The sequence below is a fragment of the Protopterus annectens genome, chromosome 10.part0 (genome assembly GCF_019279795.1).
Source record: "Protopterus annectens isolate FY-2018-M chromosome 10.part0, PAN1.0, whole genome shotgun sequence".
NCBI classification, from domain to species: domain Eukaryota; kingdom Metazoa; phylum Chordata; order Ceratodontiformes; family Protopteridae; genus Protopterus; species Protopterus annectens.
The window spans coordinates 1435630981-1435651173 of record NC_056744.1 but is presented as its reverse complement, the minus strand read 5'-3'; the positions used below and the strand labels follow the sequence as shown (position 1 = coordinate 1435651173).

The 20193-nt window shown below is 43.5% G+C and overlaps 1 protein-coding gene across 4 annotated transcripts in view; it reads right to left on the bottom strand.

Moving 5' to 3' along the window:
• The window catches only part of CLCC1 (chloride channel CLIC like 1), a 1214053-nt gene that overhangs the window by 225042 nt on the left and 968818 nt on the right, over positions 1 to 20193 (bottom strand). For 2 of the 4 annotated variants that reach the window (XM_044086058.1, XM_044086060.1), the window contains one exon: positions 8455 to 8678. The exons of 1 other annotated variant lie outside the window; for it this stretch is intronic. In XM_044086058.1, coding sequence (XP_043941993.1) covers positions 8455 to 8678 — 224 coding nt within the window. The remainder of the gene's footprint in view (positions 1 to 8454; positions 8679 to 20193) is intronic. One more of the 4 variants, XM_044086059.1, reaches the window with a different exon arrangement.

Sequence of the window (20193 nt, the reverse complement as noted above, 5' to 3'; positions counted from 1 at the left end):
ATAACCACACTGAAGAAAGTGATTGTTAACCTGCTGAGTGTTATGTATATGATCCTGCAATGCTTTCTTATCAATAGGCTCAGGAGAGGCTAGCTTTTTCTGTAAATCATCCAGTAAAAAATCCTGGTACTGAAACATATGAAAAAGGCAGTTAAGTGACCTCATGGCTAGGGTGGTAGAGGTATAAACTTTCTTACCCCATCTCTCCAGGGACCTAGCTTCCCTATCCGCTGGCAGTGGATTTTTGGCAGTGGAACTAGCCACTCCCTTGGGGCCCTGTGAAATAGTTTCTAGATCCACAGAGTGGGCCTTAAAGAGGTGTTTGTGAGTGTCAGGGACCCTATAATATCTGTCTGGCTTGACAGGAGCAGGGGGGAGAGAATCAGGGTTAGCACTGGAGTCCGAGAAAACATCATCCAAAACATCCATAACTGGAGGAATAGCTAAAGGTCTGTGCTGGGGAAGCTTGAGGAAGGTACGTAGCCTTTTCCTGGAATCAGAGAATTCCTGACCCTGCCATTTAAAATGTTCCCTCATAGAGTGCAGGACTTCACCAAACGAGATATCCTCTGGAGGGGAGGCAGAGGGAATTGATTCCTCAGCATCAGAGTCCTCATAGGCCTGGAAGGATTCTTCTTGGGTATCTGAATGGTCAGAATCCCCAGAGGCTTCATCTGAAGAGAGGTTGTCAGCCCGCTCGGTTCTGGGCCTTTTCTCTGCAGGTGGCTGAAAACCTCTGTCTGGGTGAGGCTGAGACCCCCTGATAAGAGAAATAAGATCTGCAGCAAGAGACATGATCTGTTTATCAGAAGAAGGGAGCTGAGCAGCAGGTTTAGGATGGGCCTTGGCCTGGCTGGCAGCCTTAGCACGTGCAAAGGCCTTGATGGACATGGATACAGGAGGCCTTGCAGCCCCACGTGCAGGAGTAACCTTGTCTACAGGAATGGTGTCGGGTAGATCCAGAACTTCGGTTTCCGGAGGAAAATCCACAACCGGCACTGGAGAGGTCTCCGAGACCGAAGGACGTGTTAGCACTGTGTCGTCGGCCTGGAACGGTAGAATTACCGTTTCCGAAGGGACCGAAGCACTAGCGGAGGGTTTAGGAGTTGCATCGGTGGTGGACGCGGGCCGAGGATGTCGGTCCCGGTCCTTTCGTTTCTTGGTAGATTAAGATGTCGGTTGATCCGACGGCATAATATACGCGAAAGATTCACCGAAAAAGTCTTTGGCAAATTCTGCCCGGCGCCTGACAGTGCGCTTATTAAAGCAAGCACAGGCAGCACAGGCCGAGACGTCGTGGTCTGGGCCCAGGCAAGGAAGGCAGTAAGAATGGAAGTCCTTATGAGGTATTTGTTTACCACAAGACAAACCATTATTAACTTTCTCAATTTGTTCTGACATCGGCTGAGGCAAGATAAAATGTTCCCCAACGGGGTACTTAGCTTTTAGATGACTTCGTACTGAAAACACAGGAGCTGACCGACCGGCACTTGCGAACTGCTGCTTCGGGCACCGCGCGGCAAGAAAGACTGAAGAAGATGGCGTTGGCCGATGCCTTTATACTCCGGCCGCTCTCACGTCGGAGAGGAGGCGACACCAGCCAATGCCGGACCCAGACTTTGGAATCCGGCCGACCGAGGGCTGCCTGAGGCAGGACAACCCATATGTTATGACTGCAGTTGCATTCTTGAAGGACATCTAAGGATCAAGTCTATAGCAGAATACAGCAAATGAGATCGGGGCGTTACAAGGCAGCAGGGGATTATGAGAGAGGGAGGAGCTTGAGCCTTGAAACTCTCTAAAGCTAAAGTTGCCAGATCAGATCTGATGATGGATCCAAGACACTACTGTGAGTAATAATAATACAGATAATATCAGATCCTATGGCTAATTCTGCTGCTGACCATCCTCCACCCCAACCAAACTGTTGAGGCATGCGGTAAGCTTCTTACATTTCCATCCAGCAGAAATGCTGAAGTATTACCATTTCATCAGGCTTCAACATCATGAATCTGATCAGTGTGAAAAATGTGAAATGTATAGCTCCTGTGAAGGTCTTGAATGTTGATATGACTGCAGGAAGACCTAGGTCTTTGCTTTTCAGGCACCAAAGAAGGAAATTTCTGATGACGAATTATTAGAATATGATTTGACTTACACAGGTAGCAGAAAAGAACTGGAGAAAAAGTGACTAGTTATGCTCTCGTAGCAGTATAGTAGTCCAGAGTAGGCCAACAGTGTGTGTCTTAGCAGGGTCATAGTGTGTGTGTGTGTGTGTGTGTATAGATATAGATATAGATATATAGATATATATATATATATATATATATATATATACACACACACACACACACACACACACACACACACACACACGCACACGCACGCATGCATGCACACAGTTTCTCCCTCCCCCACCCCAAGTGTGAAAGGTGGCGTTTTAAAAATAATTTTTGGAGAGAGGCCTCTCAGGAAAGAGATGCCAGCTGTACACACACTGAAACACTGGCCTTTTGAAGAAAGGTCAGAAAAAAAGATTGCACAGTTCTCATGAGATAAAGCAGCACTGTTGAAACTGTTCCAGAGCACTTCTAATAAATCATAGTTTATTACAGGATTTTACTATTTTGAAGGTAGTCATAAAGGTAGAGGAATTCACATCTGGAGTGCCACAAAAACAGGATTACATAACACTCCTGACTCAAGTGAGAAAAGTACAGTTTTGTACCTACCATAAATGTAGATGTCCGAGAGGTATGCATCTGCAGTCCTAACATATGGGTTGTCCTGCCTCAGGCAGCCCTTCGGTCGGCCGGATTCCAAAGTCTGGGTCTGGCCTCGGCTGATGTCGCACTTCACCCGACGTCATTGCTGCTGTGAATTGGGTATAAAGGCATCAGCCGACGCCATTTTCCTCAGTGTTTCTTGCCCCAGATGCCAGGTGCCCTCTAGGAAAGCTAAATTTGGATAAATGCAAATGGTTCCAAATAGTAGAGAGCAAACAATATAAGCATGTATATACATATATACAAACAAATACACCATAATAGATCCCCCCAGCTAGCTACAAGATGGGCAAATACCCTAGGAGTACCACAGAGGGGAAGGAGGGTGGGTAATCCTGACTGCAGATGCATACCTCTCGGACATCTACATTTATGGTAGGTACAAAACTGTACTATGTCCTTCAAGGATGCATCTGCAGTCCTAACATATGGGTAGAATACCATAGCCAAACTGGGGGTGGAGGTACTAAGATGATTATGGTGTAGTTAAGATCCCTTGCAAAACAGCAGTTGCAAAACCTGCTCGGGATCTGGAGTATAAAGGTAGATTATAATGCTTGGCAAATGTATGCACAGAGCTCCAAGTAGCAGCTTCTAAAATGTCTTTGGTAGCCACTCCTCGTAGGAAAGCTGTAGTAGTGGCTGTAGCTCTTGTGGAGTGAGGTCTGATGTTTTCTGGAGTTGTCTTTCCATGAAAAGAGTAACAAAATCTAATGCAATTTCCTATCCATTTTGAGATTGTCTGTTTTGAAATTGCTTTTCCTTCCATTCCTGTTGCATATGCTACCAGAAGCTGATCAGTTTTTCTGTTGGTCTTGGTTCTGTCCAGATAGGAGCGCAATTGCCTGTGCACATCCAATGTATGTAGTAGTCTTTCCCCCCTGTTCTGTGGGTTGGGGAAGAATGTTGGTAGGTGTATTGCTTGGTTCAATGATACCCTGGAGACTACTTTTGGCATAAAAGTAGGATTAGTTCTCAAGGACACTCTATCCTGATGGAAGATAAGGAAGGGCTGTACTGCCATTAATGCCTGTAATTCAGAAACCCTTCTTGCTGAAGTGATTGCAAGCAGGAAAGCAGTTTTCCAAGATAAGAACTGTAATTCTGCTGTTGCTGCTGGTTCGAAAGGGGGAAGTGTTAACTTTTCCAGCACAAAGTTAAGGTCCCATGTAGGCAAAGGTGGCTTCCTTGGAGGCTTTACATTTTTAATTCCTCTCAGAAACTGCCTGAGTAGAGAATGAGAGAAGACTGGAGGATCCATGTTGTATTCTGCTGAAATTGCTGATGCATGAATCTTAATGGAGGAGTAAGACAGGCCATTGTGGAAAAGTTCTGCTAAGTATTCCAGGATGTTAGCTATGTTCGCTAATGATACATTATCTCCTTTTGCTGCACTCCAAATGAGGTATCTTTTCCATTTGGCTGAATAAGTCTTCCTTGTGGAGGGTCTGTGAGCCTCCAGGATAATGTCTTTAACCCTCTGAGATAAGTCTGGTTTATTTTGCTTTATGTAATATTCCAAGCAGCTAGCTGTAGTGTTTTCAAGTTTGGATGTAGGATCTTGTAGTTGTTCTATGTTAGCAGTAAAGGAACTAGAGGTAGAGGCCATGCGTGTGTCTGAGACATACTCCTCAGTAGCGGGTACCAATGCTGCCTCGGCCAGTCTGGAGCTATCAGGATGATCCTTGGGTGATCTTCTTTGATCTTCAGTAGCACTTTGTGCATCAAAGGAAGAGGTGGGAATGCATATGCTGTCAGGTTTTCCCAACTGAAGGATAGGGAGTCCACCTTCCAAGCAAGTGGGTGGTATGTCCTTGTGCAGAATTTCCTCAATTGGTGGTTGTGTGGGGATGCGAACAGGTCTATTTCTGGTAGTCCCCATTTCTTTGTAATGGTTTTGAAGATGTCTGGATGCAGCATCCATTCGTGGCATCCGTGGTAGTTCTGCTTAAGGTGTCTGCTAGTGTATTTTCTTTTCCTGGCACAAATTTGGCCTGTAGTTGAATGTTGTGTTTCAGGGCCACATTCCACAGGTCCATTGCCATCCGGCATAGAGGATATGAGTGTGTGCCTCCCTGTTTGTTGATATACCACATGACTGTGGTGTTGTCCATCCTTATCAGCAAATGACCCTGGTGAAGAAAAGGACTGAATGTCTGAAGTGCCTGTTTCACTGCCAGCATCTCTTTTTGATTTATATGTAGGTTCAGCTGGTCTTGTGTCCATAGGCCTTGTATACACTTGTCCACCATGTGTGCCCCCCAGCCTAGGTCTGAGGCGTCCATGGTGATAGTCTGGCTTGAGTGAGGTTTGTGGAAGGGCAGACCTCTGTTCAACTGACAGGCCTGAGCCCACCACATGAATTCGTGTTTCAGGCATGGAATTATTGGAATCTGGGCTTCTAGACTGTGCTTGTGTTGAGACCATACATTCCTTAGGTACCATTGCAACTTCCTCATATGTAGCCTGGCATGTGGAATCAATATTATGCAGGATGCCATGTAACCCAGGGCTTGCAGGACTTTCCTTGCTGTAAGCTGGTTCTGCGTTGTTAATGCCATGAAATAGAGTGGCAGTTGCTTTTGCTTTTCTGCTGTGAGAAATGCCATTTGATTTGATGTGTCCAGTTCTGCACCCAAGAATGTTATCCTTTGGGATGGTACCAGCCTTGACTTTTCATGTTGACTGTGTATCCCAGGGCTTGCAGTAGTTGTATAACCTTTTCCAAATCTTTTGTTAATTTGGTCTTGTTGTCCGCTTGTATTAGGCAGTCGTCCAGGTATGGATAAATCTGAATTCCCTGAAGCCTGCAATGAGCAATTACTGATGCCAGGCATTTCGTGAATACTCTGGGCGCAGTAGATAAGCCAAAGGGCAATGCTGAGAATTGATAATGCTCTAATCCTGCAAGAAATCTGAGGTATCTTCTGCAATCTGGTCGTATAGGGACATGCAGGTATGCCTCCTTGAGATCTAGAGTCACCAACCAAGACTCCTTGCCCAGCATGGGAAGAAGTTGCTGTAGGGTCAGCATTTTGAATTTTGGAACAATGAGATATGTGTTCAGAGCGGACAGGTCGAGAATAGGTCTCCATTGGTTTTCTTTCCTTGGTACCAGGAAAAGTCTGGAGTAAAATCCTTGCCCTAGTTCCATAGACGGTACCTTTTCTATAGCTCTCATCCTTAGTAGTTGGTGGATTTGTGCTAGAGCGTTTGTTTTTTGGTTTGGTGGTAGGTTTGGCATTCCTCTCTTTTTTGGTAGAGTGTGGAAGTGAAACCTGTAGCCTTTGTCTATTGTCTGTAAAATCCATTTGTCTCCTGTAATGTAATGCCAGTTTACGGAAAATAAGGCAAGCTTTCCGCCTAAGGGTGCTTGCAGTTGTTCCCTGGTAGGCGGTATCAGAGTCAAGTCATTGTGTCTGTCCTGTGGGAATGGTCGTAGCTGAATCTGTGGCAGTACTTCTCTGGTTGTTAGGCTGCCACTGACGTCCCCTGTAGGCACCTCTGGATTGACCTCTGCCTCTTGGGCACTTATTTCTGCCTCTGTGTGGTCTGGAGGTGTCTGGAAAGGACCAATTCTTCGAAGGCCAATTTCTACTGAACCTCGGAGGCTGGACCTGTAAGAAATCCTTGACTGTTTGGACAGATTTTGCTTTTTCTTCCACCTTCTTTAGCACTTGCTGTGCAGGGGATCCACCAAACAAACTTTGTTTCTCCATGGGAGCATCTAGAAGCTTTGACTTTACATGGTCTGGTAAGGATTGTTCTTTTAACCAGGCATGCCTTCTAATCACTGTTCCAGTCATAACTGCTCTAAAGGAAGCCTCCAGTGCATCATAGCCGCATTTTAAGGAATGATTACTGACCTGCTGAGTGTTATGTACCAAATCCTGAAGGGACTTACGGTCTATAGGTTCAGGAGAGGACAGTTTTTTATTTAGCTGGTCTAACAAAAATTCCTGATACTGAATCATGTGGAATTGACAGTTTAAGGCCCTAGCCGAAAGAGTAGCAGAAGTATAAACTTTTTTACCCCATCTCTCTAATGCTCTAGATTCTCTTTCAGAGGGGAGGGGTTTTTTGGTAGAGGCAGCTGCTACAGCTTTGGGGCCCTGTGAAATGGTTTCAGGATCTGCAATGGGAGCCTTATACAAGTGAAAGTGTGTGTCCGGGACCCTGTAATATCTGTCGGGCTTGGCAGGGGCCGGGGGAAGAGAGTCAGGGGCAGTACAGGCATCATTATAAGCATCATCAACAACTGTAAGTACTGGAGGAATGGCTAAAGGCCTACGCTGTGGTAAATGTAAAAAGGTCCTTAGCCTTTTCCTTGAATCTGAAAAATCCTGGCCCTGCCATTGAAAATGCTCTCTCATAGCATGTAAGGTTTCCCCAAACGAAAATTCCTCAGGAGGAGAGGCAGAAGGAATGGAGTCTTCTGCATCAGAATCCTCATAAGGAGAATATGGGCCTTCTGGAGGACCTGAGTTTTCTGAATCATCCGAGGAATAGTCTGTAGAAACAGGATCCGGCTGCTCTGCTCTAGGCCTCTTCTCTGGAGGGTTGAGAGGCCCTGTCTGGGTGAGGTTGGGATCCCTGATCAAAGAAATGAGATCCTCAGCCAAGCTGAGCATTTGGGAACTGGAGGTAGGCCTGTGTGAGGGGGTTTTAGCAGGCAAGGCCTTAGAAGATTTAGCTGCTTTAGCCCTAGAAAAAGCCTTGATAGACATAGATGCAGGGGGCCTAGCAGCTCCACGTGCAGGAGTAGATATGTCTAAAGGAATAGTATCTGATAAATCCTGGGTGCCTGCTACAGCAGGGGTAATTTCAGTTGCGGATTCAACCATGCTGTGTGAGGCCTCGGCTATCGGAAGCAAGCTTTCGGCCGAAGGAAGAACCGTGGACTCTGTTTCAGCCGAAACCGAGACACTCGCGGTTGGCTTAACCGTGGTTTCGGCCAAAACCGCGGACCGCGAGTGTCGGTCCTTTTCCTTACGCTTTTTAGCTAATTGCGAAGTCAGTCTCCGACGGCATTTTGTAAGCAAAAGCGGGACCAAAAAACTCCTCTGCAAACTCCGACCGACGTCTAAGTGTCTGTCGGTTGAAGGAAGCACAGGCTAGACAAGCTGATACGTCGTGGTCTGGGCTTAAGCAAGGACGGCAGTATGCGTGGAAATCCTTATGAGGTATTTGTTTCCCACAAGTTAAACAATTATTTACTTTTTCTGACATCGGCTGAGGCAAGAAAGAGTCCCCAACGGGGTACTTAGCTTTTTAGAAGTCTTCGGTAGTAGAAATCTCTGGATCTGATCGACCGGCACTTGCGAACAGCTTCTGCTTCGGGCACCGCGCGGCAAGAAAGACTGAGGAAAATGGCATCGGCTGATGCCTTTATACCCAATTCACAGCAGCAATGACGTCGGGTGAAGTGCGACATCAGCCGAGGCCAGACCCAGACTTTGGAATCCGGCTGACCGAAGGGCTGCCTGACGCAGGACAACCCATATGTTAGGACTGCAGATGCTTCCTTGAAGGACATCAGGACTGTTTGCAGTAGTTTCAAAATAACTAGTCCCAAATAAGACATAGAGCAGAAAATATAGTCACAAACATTTCCTAGTAAAAAGCACATCACACTTTTTTTTTTTAAAGTCACTTCACAGTTACTTGCCTGTTACTTACTTCCATCCCTATAGCTTTCATTTTACCACTGCTCTCTGGCTGGGAGCCATGTTCATCTGGTGCAGTACACAGGTCATCTTCAAAATGGACATCTAATGCAGGTTCCCTTGTTCTTCTAGGAGCTTTCACATCCTTAAAGTCTTCTTCCTCATCTGCTGGAACCTGGACATTCTGCTTGCTAGCAGAATTTGATTTCCAATCTGACATCTTGCGCTGTAAAAACAGACTTTTTTCCTAAATGAACGTCAACATTTTCTACCAACTTTAATAGCTAACTGACTGAAGCAGTCTATTTCAAGAATAGCCATTTCAACTTTCAATAAAGTATCATATAACAATGCAATGTAATTATCACTATAAAAAATATACTCAAAATGCCTGCATGCAGTTTATTCTTCACAAAATGAACATTACTTGTGAGATGAAAAACAAAATTACCAACTGAAATATGTGCATTATAAAAAGAATCTTAACTCCTTCTCACATCAATAATGCAACAGAGAATCTCCCCCAGGAAATATTTTAATTCAGGTAAAAAAAACTCCACAATATAGAAAAATATACAAATGTGCTTTTTAGAATCCTTCCATACAGTACTGTACAATATTTTCTTCCTGCTGCTGATCACTGTGACCATCAAGCTTCCCTACTCACTTTACTGGCTAGGGCCAAGAGCTTTACTCAAACAAGAACAAAGTGTTTGATACATCCCAACCCCAAACACTAAATGACTGCATGGATGATGGGGTTATAATACCTTTTAGGCACCCATTTTCTAAGGACGTGCAGCAGGTATTCAGGTAATGGAGGGCAAGAAAGCCTGCTACTAGAAAATCATACATAAGAGAATGGAAAAGGTCTTCTATTTAGTGCAAGCAAAACAACCAGTACCCTTTCAGAACTAGTGTTTTTTCTGATTTTCCAGTATTTGTGGGAGTTAGCGTCTATATTAGAAGACAGAAGATGCATTCTTTCGAATGCGTCTTGGTCAAACTTAAAAGGTTGAAAACGGAAAATATTGAAGCGGCTGTTAAGCGAATTCTTTCCCTGGGAAAGAATTTGCTTGCCCGCTTCGGTACTTTGCCGTTTTCGGCACTGTAGTGCGGTCTTGGAGTTGGTATATTTAAGTAGGGGGGTGTGGGAGGTGCAGCCCCACACAATGTAATGTTTGAAATACTTTTATATATATATTTTTTTGTTGGAACAGCGATTTTTTTCCCTTGGAAAAAAATTGCTGTTTTGACACTTCGACATTGTAAGCTTTCACTTACATAGGGTCGATCAATCACTGTTCGCTTTTTTAAGCGTTCGGTGATTTAATATAGACCCTGTGAGTTACTATCCTATGGCCCTGCTTTACTCCTCTATCAAGGTTCATTTGTCGGTCATTTCAACGTCAGCCAACAATTTCCCTTTTTCAATGTGTTCTCGTATGGAAATGTTTTTTGAAAGGGGTGCTACACAAGATGCCTCCGAGAAAACTGGAGGCTCCTCTTTGGGGCCTTAATTTTGTGTTAAAGAAGCCAACAGTTGCTTAATATGAATCAGCTCTTCTGGCGGACATGCGGTTCTTAACATGGTTCATAGGTAAGTACTAGGTTATCTGCCCGAGGGCATCTATAAGCCTTGCCAGAATGTGTTGGCTTTTGTCGCCCTCTGCGCCTCTGTCCAGCACAGCCATTAGTTCCCTGTGCCTCTGTCCAGCAGAGCCACTGCAGTAATCCCCGGGGTAAATTTTCTGTTTCCCACCCACTCGTCAAGGTTTCTATTGAAGAGTGTTAGTGAGGGGCGCTCTGCCCAATGTAAACTGGAATCCTGTTCCAAAGCATGGGGAGTCTCTGGGACAGGAATCTATCCCTCCAGCACGTCCTATTTATCGTTGTGGTGAGGTTTAGATCCCTAGAGCATGTGGCTCTCGGGGATTTGTTTTTTTTTTTAGGTGGAGCATGTCCATCAATTCTGGGTTGGACATGGCCTTGTATGCCAGGCAGAGATCACCTCTGAGTAAGCAGTATGCAACGCAGTACAGCTGGAGTTTCTTCAGTCAGGCGGCATAGGGCATCTGTTTGAGGCCAGGCCAGTAATCCTCTTGCTGAGGTACTTCTGTGGTCTTTCCAGCTGTTGCAGGTGTCCTGAAAGGTACATTCCAAATGGGGCGTTGTACTCTATGATGGGTCTGATGAGTGATGAGTAGAGGGGCACAATAACCTCTTTTGTTCTAAATGTGAACCCTTTTGTGATTAGGTGGGTCACATAGAAGGATTTTCTACCCACCTTGGCAATATGATTATTAAAGGAGAGATTACTATCTACTTGGGTCCCCAGATCCCTTATTACATTTTCTGTATTTAGGGGACTACCACCTATGTGGTAGTTCGCTGGTACTTTGTTTTTTCCATAGGGGATGACTATACACTTTTTGGCATTTAGCTTGAGGCCATGACTTTGACACCAGGTATCCATCCCAGTGAGACCCTTCTGGAGGATGTCTGTATCAGCCGGAGAGTCAATTACGGCCCCCAGTTTGCAGTCGCCTGCGAACTTGGCCAGCCATAGTCCTCCTGTGCTTGCCTGTACCTCTGAGAAGTATATACTGAACAGGAGGGGTCACAGGCCTGAGCCCTGGGGGATGCTGCTTGTAACCGGTTTAGATTCGGAACTAGAGCCTGCAACTCTCACAGTGTGGGTTCTTTCTGTGAGCCAACAGGCATCCTATCTCATGATGTATGGGTTTATGTTCAGGCTGGTGTGCTTGTCTATAATACTAGAATGCGGAATGGTGTTGAAAGCCTTTGCGAGGTCTAGGTAGGCTGTGTGGACCTCCTTTCCCTCGTCTAAAGCCTTGGTAACTGTCTCAAAGAAGTCCACCAGGTTTAGGAGGCATGATAATCTGCCCTTAAAGCCAAACCGGGTAGGGTCCACTGTTTGGAGGTTCCCAATGTCTCTGTTAATGAGTTGCATGATGATGCACTCCATAGCCTTGCAGAACAGGCTAGTCAGGCTTATAGAGCAATAGTTCCCGGGGTCCGTTGTGGCTCCACCTTTGTGGAGTGGGATAACTGTTGCTGTGTGCCATTCTATGGGTACGAAGCCTGTAGAGAGGCTGAGTTTGAACAGTGTGTTTATGTAAAATTAATTTTAGAGCTCGTGTAAGACAAAGCCTGGGACACCATCCGGTCCCATCGAAGCTGTGTTTTTGGCTTTGGATAAGGCTGTTTTAACCTGTGTGTCAGTAATTGCCGGGGCTCTACATTCTTCTGGTATGGTTATGGGCCCTTTAGGGGGTGAAGTTTGCACTAAACCTGTCTGCCAGAATGTTGGCAATATCAGTCGGTTCAGTGTATTTTGTGCCATTCTGCACTAACTCAAACCAGATCTGAGAGTTTCCACTTAGGTTCTTGACAAAGCTAAAGAACGTTTTGTGGTTATCTTTGGAGTCTTTGGCAATTTTTCTTTCGAAGCTAGCCTTGGATGATTTTATGAGGGATCGTAGTTTCTTGCTGATACTGATCAGGGATGTCTTTCCTTCTTGGGATTTTACTCTTTTCTGTACTAATTTCCTCCTTCTATTGTATAGCTTGTTTATGGCAGGGGTCCACCAGACTGGTTTCCTTTTCTTGGAGGAGTGAATCTTGGTTTTGCTTGGGATAGCAAGATCCATGCATTCTTACAGGTGCTCATAGAGTGCCTTTGTAAGGGATTCAGCAGTTTGGACAGAGTTGTCCTTTAGCATGGGGGCTGTGAACCTTTCCACCTCTGTCTTAAGTAACGTGAAGTTTGCTTTTGAAAGGTTTTTCACGGTGGTTTCCATGATTGGGGGTGGGGGCGGAATGTTGATATCCACAGTGATTAGTCTATGGTCTGATCTAACCAGCGAAGGGTTGACCTCCAGTGTGGAACACCAGTCACCCATGTTGGTGATCATCAGGTTCAATATGTTGTCACCTCTGGTGAGGGTGTTGACCAGTTGATCCAGGGAGTTCGAGTTTATAAATTCTAGGAAGCACTGGGCAAGGGAGTTAGTACTTGAGTAGTTCTCCCAGTTAATGTTTGGGTAATTGAAATCACCAACATTAGGGTGCTTGGTAGGACCTTCATATTTTCCAGTGTCTCCAGAAATGTGGAATGGGGGTCCTGGGTCATGGTGGGTGATCTGTAGCAAGCTACAATTTGAACTGCAGTTTTGCCTATTGTTAGTTGCACATGGATGATCTCTGAGGCATTGTACTGCGCCACTAACCTGGAGATGTGGGTATCCTTGATGAATATGGATACACCTCCGCCTTCTGTGTTTCGGTCCGGGTTGTGGCCGAAAAGTATGGTACGAGTTAAAGCCTAGTAGTGCCGGGGTGCTCTCTGCAGCTTTAAACCAGGTTTCTGTTACAGCACAGATATCGATGTTCTCCATACTGAGGAGTGCCGCGAGTGCGTGCATTTTGAGGTTTAGACTTCTGGCGTTGTGTAGCATTACCCTCAGTTTTTTGTTACTTGTGCTATTTATGGTGGTGGGTTTGTCTTTTGAGCCTTGCCTAAAAAAGGCACTATGGGGGCAGCAAGAGCCTTGGCCAGTATTCGAAAGCCTAAGGGTGACAGGTGCAAGCCATCTCTTGCGAAGCAATGTGGCTTGTTGAGCATGTCATTCCAGGCGGACAGATACTGGATCCCCTTTGAATGACACCAGAAACTTAGCCAATTGTTGAAATTGATCATTTTTTTCTTTATACTGTGGCATCATTCTTGGTAAGGGCAGGATGCTACTCAGGGTCAGGGTCAGGGTCATACCGGCCTGGGCTACGTGATCAGAGAGCTCTTCCATATCTCTTTTCATGTAAGTCCAGGGAGGTACATCTCAGGTCACACACACCAACATGGACAATGACAGAGTCATATTTGTACTTGTTCTGGAGCGACCTGAGTGCTTGTGTTATGTGGCGGATCCTGGCGCCTGACAGACAGCTAACTGTAACCTTCTTGTCCAGCCTAGTTAGTGGGACATTAGTGTGCCTGACTACAGAGTCGCCTATTACTAGTGTGTTGGGTATGTTATTTTGCCTTAAGGGCTGTGACTGTGTGGCACACTGACTAAAGTATGTGTTTCATGGTTTGTGATGGGGTGTGGAGGTTGCTTGGATGTCTGCTTTGGATGTCTCTGTTGCTTTTGCAGATTTTTATTTAGAGCCTCCGAGTACGGTTTTGTGTACTTATGTGTGTTATTTTCTGGTGTTGCAAGTCAGCCCGTAAAAATCTACTGCCAATCATTAGAGGATCGGAGTTCCGCTGTGGCGACCCCTAACCGGGAAAAGCCGAAAGACACAAACAATTTGCTGGTGTTGGTTTATCTCATTCACTCAGGAGCAGCTGCCTGCTTAATTCCACCATAGGAACAACAGTGCAGCCTGAGCTCATTTTCAGAAAATCCATTTGTAATACCATACAGAAAAGAAATGTTCATAACTCTTTAACTATAAGAGCTAGACCAAAAATGTAAACGCGAAAGTTGTTCAGCAGACACTGACCTTTCCGACAGTGTAAATGTTGATAGTGTATATCAAAGCCATTATTAAATATTTGGCAAGGAATGCTGATATTGTGCATATTTTTTACCTTTTTGGAAAAACAAAGCATAATATCTTGGTCAATGTACCATGCAGACCCATACAATTTGAATGTAATTTGTTAGTATGAATGTCAGCTTTAAAATGATACCTTAACCATTACTGTGTGATGTTCCTTTCTTGAGATATTCACAGAAATATGATTAATACATTATTTTTCATAAGTGATAAAGCATAATATATCATCACCTGTAACAGACAGAGCCTACATATCAGTGTAGAAGTTGTGCATCTGAATGTCAGCTTCAAAATGATGCATCATTTGTATGATCACCATGCTCCCTTGCAAAGATATGGGCATAATAATGAAAAGTATTGTAAATGTATAATTTTCATAATCGTACAAGACTAAACAAACTGTGATATCTGTACATGTGTAGAGTGCACAGACACAGTTCTTTTACCATGTTGAAAGGAGTAACACTGTCTTCAAAATGAGGTATTACTTGGCACACTGACATGCTCCCGTGCAAAGTTATTTACCAAAATATGAAAAAAGTCATAATTTCCATAACCTAATTCCAAACAAACTTTGATATCTGCATGTGTCCAACATACAGGCACAATTCTTTTACCATGCTGGAACCAGCAACACTGTCTTCAAAATGAGGTATTACTTGGCACATTCAGATACTCCCTTGCAAAGTTATCTACCAAAATATAAAAAAAAATCATAATTTCCATAACCTAAGTCCGAAACAAATTTTGATATCTGCACATGAGTACAACATACAGACACTAGTCTTTTCCCATGTTTGAACTATCAATACTGTCTTCAAAATGAGGTATTACTTGGCACATTCAGATGCTCACTTGTAAAGTTATTTACCAAAATATGAAAGAAAAATCATAATTTTCATAACCCATGTCCGAAACAAACTTTGACATCTGCATATGAGTACAACATACAGGCACCATTCTTTTCCCATGTTAGAACTATCAATACTGTTTTCAAAACGAGGCATTACTTAGCACATTCAGATGTTCCCTTGCAAAGTTATTTATGAAAAATATAAAAAAAAAACATAATTTCCATAACCTAAGTCCAAAACAAACTTTTATATCTGCACATGAGTACAACATACAGGCACCATTCTTCTACCATGTTAGAACCATCAGTACTGTCTTCAAAATGGGGTATTACTTAGCACATATTCAGATGCCCTTGCAAAGTTATTTACCAAGATATGAAAAAAAATCTATTTCCATAACCTAAGTCCGAAGCAAACATTGATATCTGCACATGTGTACAACATACAGGCCCAATTCTTTTACATGTTGGTACTATCAATACTATACATATACACATACAATACATATTTGATTGTATATGCTAGCACTCTCCAGAAACAATTGTTCTTTCTCAGCATCTTCACCAGCTTCTTACCACAGTTATTTGCCAACCTCATAAAAATATATTTTACACAACACATTTCATAATAGAGTTTTACTTACCATACTGGTCCCTACTTGGTCATGGGTGTTTTCCATTCTTCTCACAAGCTGCATATTGCCAATCCTGCATAGCTCTCCTCATGCCATTGTGGAGGTTCCTCAGTTAGGTGAATGCCATCCCTTCTGAACAGGTGAACATCTTTTGTGGTGATGCTGTCAGGACAGATTGTAGATCCACCGACCCTGTGTATCAAGCCATGCATGAACCCATTCTGTAAACGTCTGGCCTTGAGCACTGCCCATTGACAGTTTGCTGTTTTCCACATCTGTCGAGGAATTATGTCATACCACAAAAAATGATAACGTGGCCTCCACGACTGCAGGTGTTCAAAAATTGCTCTGATTTGAAATCGCAGCCTTCTGATTGGTTGACTGATGACATCATTCCCTCCAATATGTAGCACAAGGATGTCGGGCTCAGGGTATAGATGGAACACTTCTCTTCCAACAACTGCAGTACTCTGCTCCAATGCATATCTCTTCTTGCAATTCAGTATACCTTCAGACTGGATGTGGAGAAGCTCAAGTTGTACTGGTTTTCAGTTATGGAGGCATGGCTGGCAGCCCAGTGAATGTAGGAATGGCAACATACCCACACTCTCACTTGTCGTTCTCCTGCTCATGAAGCCATGTCAATGTCAGAAGGTGGACGAACCTGCACAGGAAAGAAAATGCAAACAGATTATTACTGATGTTTGACAGATCTATTGGAAAAGTACATATATAGGTATATCATAATGTATTACCTGGTTAGACCATCCAAATCTTCACTCCTATCCACAGGGGCATTATTCTTTTCAAAAGGTACATAAGTGGTGATGACGCTGCGGAGGTACATACCTACCGCCCGTGAAAACACAAAATTACACACGACGACTGACAAGGGGGCACAAAAAGGGCACATGTAAAGAAAGATAAAAAGCAGGGTAAGGACTGCCACTCTACTAATATGACTAGGACAGGCACGGGACTTCAGGCCGTGGGTGTCTAAAGTGTCCCATACCTGTGCTGGCTACCCACTCAGACTGCTGGTAGCAGCAATGACTCCTGACTGCATGCAGTGCCAGCACTCTGCCTTACCTCTGCCTTTTCCATTTACATGTGTCCTTTCAGCAATGGTCATAAGGACTCAAAGGGGGGAGCTACTGTAAAGGGTCTTGCCCTGACCTACATACATTTACTACACCTGAAGGGAGGGAAATTGAGTGGAGAGCTCAACCAAGACAACATGTGAAAAGACTAAGACTGCCCCAGGCTTTGTCTTTTTGCATGTGTCCTTTTCCGGAGGGAAACACTGCATCACAGTGGCAGCCCTGAGGCCATTTCTCTTCAACAAGTTTGAACAAGTTCAACAAGTTTGCCTGTTTGCTGATTGAGAGTTGTGGAGGTGAGGTTAGGGAGCACTGAAATGGCAGAAGGTATACAGTGAAAACAATATTAAAAGATATACTATCAATTGTGAATAATTTTGCAGAGATCATTCAGGATCTTGAGGGTAAAAAAAAAAAAAAGGCAGCATTAGTGCTTGTGCTTAACGTGCATCTGGAGAACGACATTCAAACCTGCCCTAAACCTCCCCCATAGCTGTTAATGCCACCCAATGCATGCACACCTGACAACCATTCATTTGCGGGGACTCGCAACCCGTGAAACAGACGCACACCCTCAACCATCACTTGGCAAACCACAGCCAAGGCAAAGTCCACTCGCAGTACAATACCACCACTGAGAGGCAAAATCGGCACAAACCACATTCACTGATCTCAGAAACAGCAACCTCTTTGCCACCGTGCATTCCAAACCACATAATGAAAAAAATTGTCCTCGAGCCACTTACAAGCTTTTCAAAATCTAGGCAAAGCGACAAGTAATAGTAGATTTTCCAAGTACTTAAAAATGTAACACTACTGGTTAAATGGAATGTTGTGGCGATCAAAGGAAATAACAGCTTACAGAAAAAAAAACTTCAGCAAGCTCTAATTTTCTATGACTGTAATACCACTACTCCTATACTATCAAGAGTGGGAGTGTACAATAAAGGGGACCAACCACAGCCAAGGCTTGCTACTACTGCACGTTTCATTTACTACAGTACATTGTCAACTATAATCATAAAAGTACACAAGAAAAGCAGAGTCCTTCGGTCAAGAACTCATGAACAAGCAAAAACTTGTATTCTCTAAACCACACCTCTTTATGGTGCTCCCATTCTTACCACCTTTCAGACATCACAAAAATCAAAACATGTACAATTTTATAACAATATTTCTAATTTGCAGCAAATATCTCTTTCAGAACTCACCGCTGTATACCCTTAAAACTTTAAAATGGTCAGAACTACCCCACTGGCTTAAATATACACAGCTTCTTACCACCTATAAAAATTATTCAGAATCCATTTGTTTGTCCACTACTAAATAACATTCTACACAACTATGTTCCAAGTCGGTCATTATGATCCAATGACCAAAAACCCCTGTCTGTCCAAATCTGCTGGGCATTGTCTGTACTTGTACAATGTTGCTAAGGCCTGAAATTCCTTAACTCTATTCACCAGGCCAATACCATCCCCTCCCATCTTTCAAAACCATTCTGAAAAACTACCTAGCCAAAAGCTGGCTCTGTTCTTACAGGTTACCAGGATAAACTATATCCCTGAATGAGAACAAATACCTACTCATACTCTCTCTAAATATACCATAAGCCTGATACATACATACATACAGACACACACACAAACACACACACACGTATATATATATATATATATATATATATATATATATATATATATACACACATATACACGTGTGTATATATGTGCAAGTACATTATGTACACACATACATATCCATATACACACATATATGCACAGACATAGATATACATTTACAGAAAGAAAAAAAAACAGGGGTTTCATGGAGTAGGTAGTTGAATGAGGGGGGTGCCTTGCAATGACTCCAAGCAGAGAAAAAACACAATCTGGCTTGTGCATTCATCAATGTGATAACGATGTCTACTTATGTGAATAACCGTGACTGCTGCTGAGAGTTTTACTTGAAAAGTGATAATGAGTCAGTGCTATATTGTAACTGCACTTATTGCTAATGTGATAATGACCTGCCTTTCATTACTGCAAAGTTATGCATGCTCAGACACAGGTGATATAACCTGTTGAGTAGGCATTTATTATATTACCTTGTGCAGCTATGTAACACAGACTCATTTTCATCAGTAAGAGGAAGACCTGAGTAATTCAGTAAAATAGTATAACACTGAGCCCTTCCTCCCACCTAAATTCCACACATGACTGACAAAGCCAAGAAAAATTACCAAAATATAAAGTAACTCCATGATGGTAGTACTCAGCAAGTAATAACCTTTCAAACTCTGACAACTACTGAGTATAATCAGAAATGCAATAAGCGTAGCCAAAAAGTACAGTTTTGTACCTACCATAAATGTAGATTTTCGAAGATCCACATTGCTGCAGTCATAACTAATGGGTAGTCCGCTGTCCTCGGTCGGCCCGAATACCAAAGTGTTAGGCTGGCGTCGGTCATGGCGCTTAGATCTGACGTCAGTACGCCATGGTACTAAAGCGCATGACCGATGTCATATCCTCATTCTTTTCTTGCCCCAGATGTCAGAAGGCCCTAAAAGGAAAGGCCATAGCCAAAAACATGTAAACACCCATATACAAACCATAATTACACCCCAAACCACACAAACACCTCTAACTACAGTGGGGAAGGAGGGAGGGAAAATTGGACTGCAGCAATGTGGATCTTCGAACATCTACATTTATGGTAGGTACAAAACTGTACTATGTTCTTCATCTCACATTGCTGCAGTCATAACTAATGGGTAGAATCCCAAAGCAAAGGTACAGGGAGGATGGCCAAATTATAAAGCATTGGGAGCTGCTAACATGCCCTGTAAAACTGCAGTGGCAAACCCAGCCCTAGATTTGAAGTAAAGAGGGAGATGGTAATGTTCAGAGAAAGTGTGCACTGAACTCCAAGTAGCTGCCTCCAAAATATCCTTAGTAGCTACACCCCTTAAAAAAGCAGTTGAAGTGGCAGTAGCCCTAGTGGAATGAGGTCTAATTCCAGCCGGAATCTCCTTGCCATGATGAGAATAGCAAAAAGCAATACAATGGCCAATCCACTTAGAAATAGTTTGTTTAGAAACAGGTTTCCCCTGAGAACCCAAAGCAAAAGAAACAAACAACTGTTGAGACTTTCTGAACCCTTTAGTTCTGCTCAAGTAATAACGTAACTGTCTGTGAATATCCAAAGAGTGCAAATTTTTTTCCCCTTTATTTTGGGGATCAGCATAAAAAGTAGGCAAATGAATAGACTGGTTCAAGGCCACATTTGAGACTACTTTAGGCATGAAAGTAGGGTTAGTACGCAAAGAGACCCTGTCCTTATGAAAAATTAGGAAGGGTTCAACTGCCATTAGAGCCTGTAATTCAGATACCCTTCTAGCAGACGTAATGGCCAACAAAAAAGCTGTCTTCCAAGACAAAAACTTCAACTCAGCTGTAGCTGCAGGTTCAAAAGGAGATAAAGTGAGTTTCTCCAACACAAAATTGAGATCCCAGGAAGGAGTAGGAGCTCTACGTGGGGGTCTTATGTTCTTTGCCCCTCTAA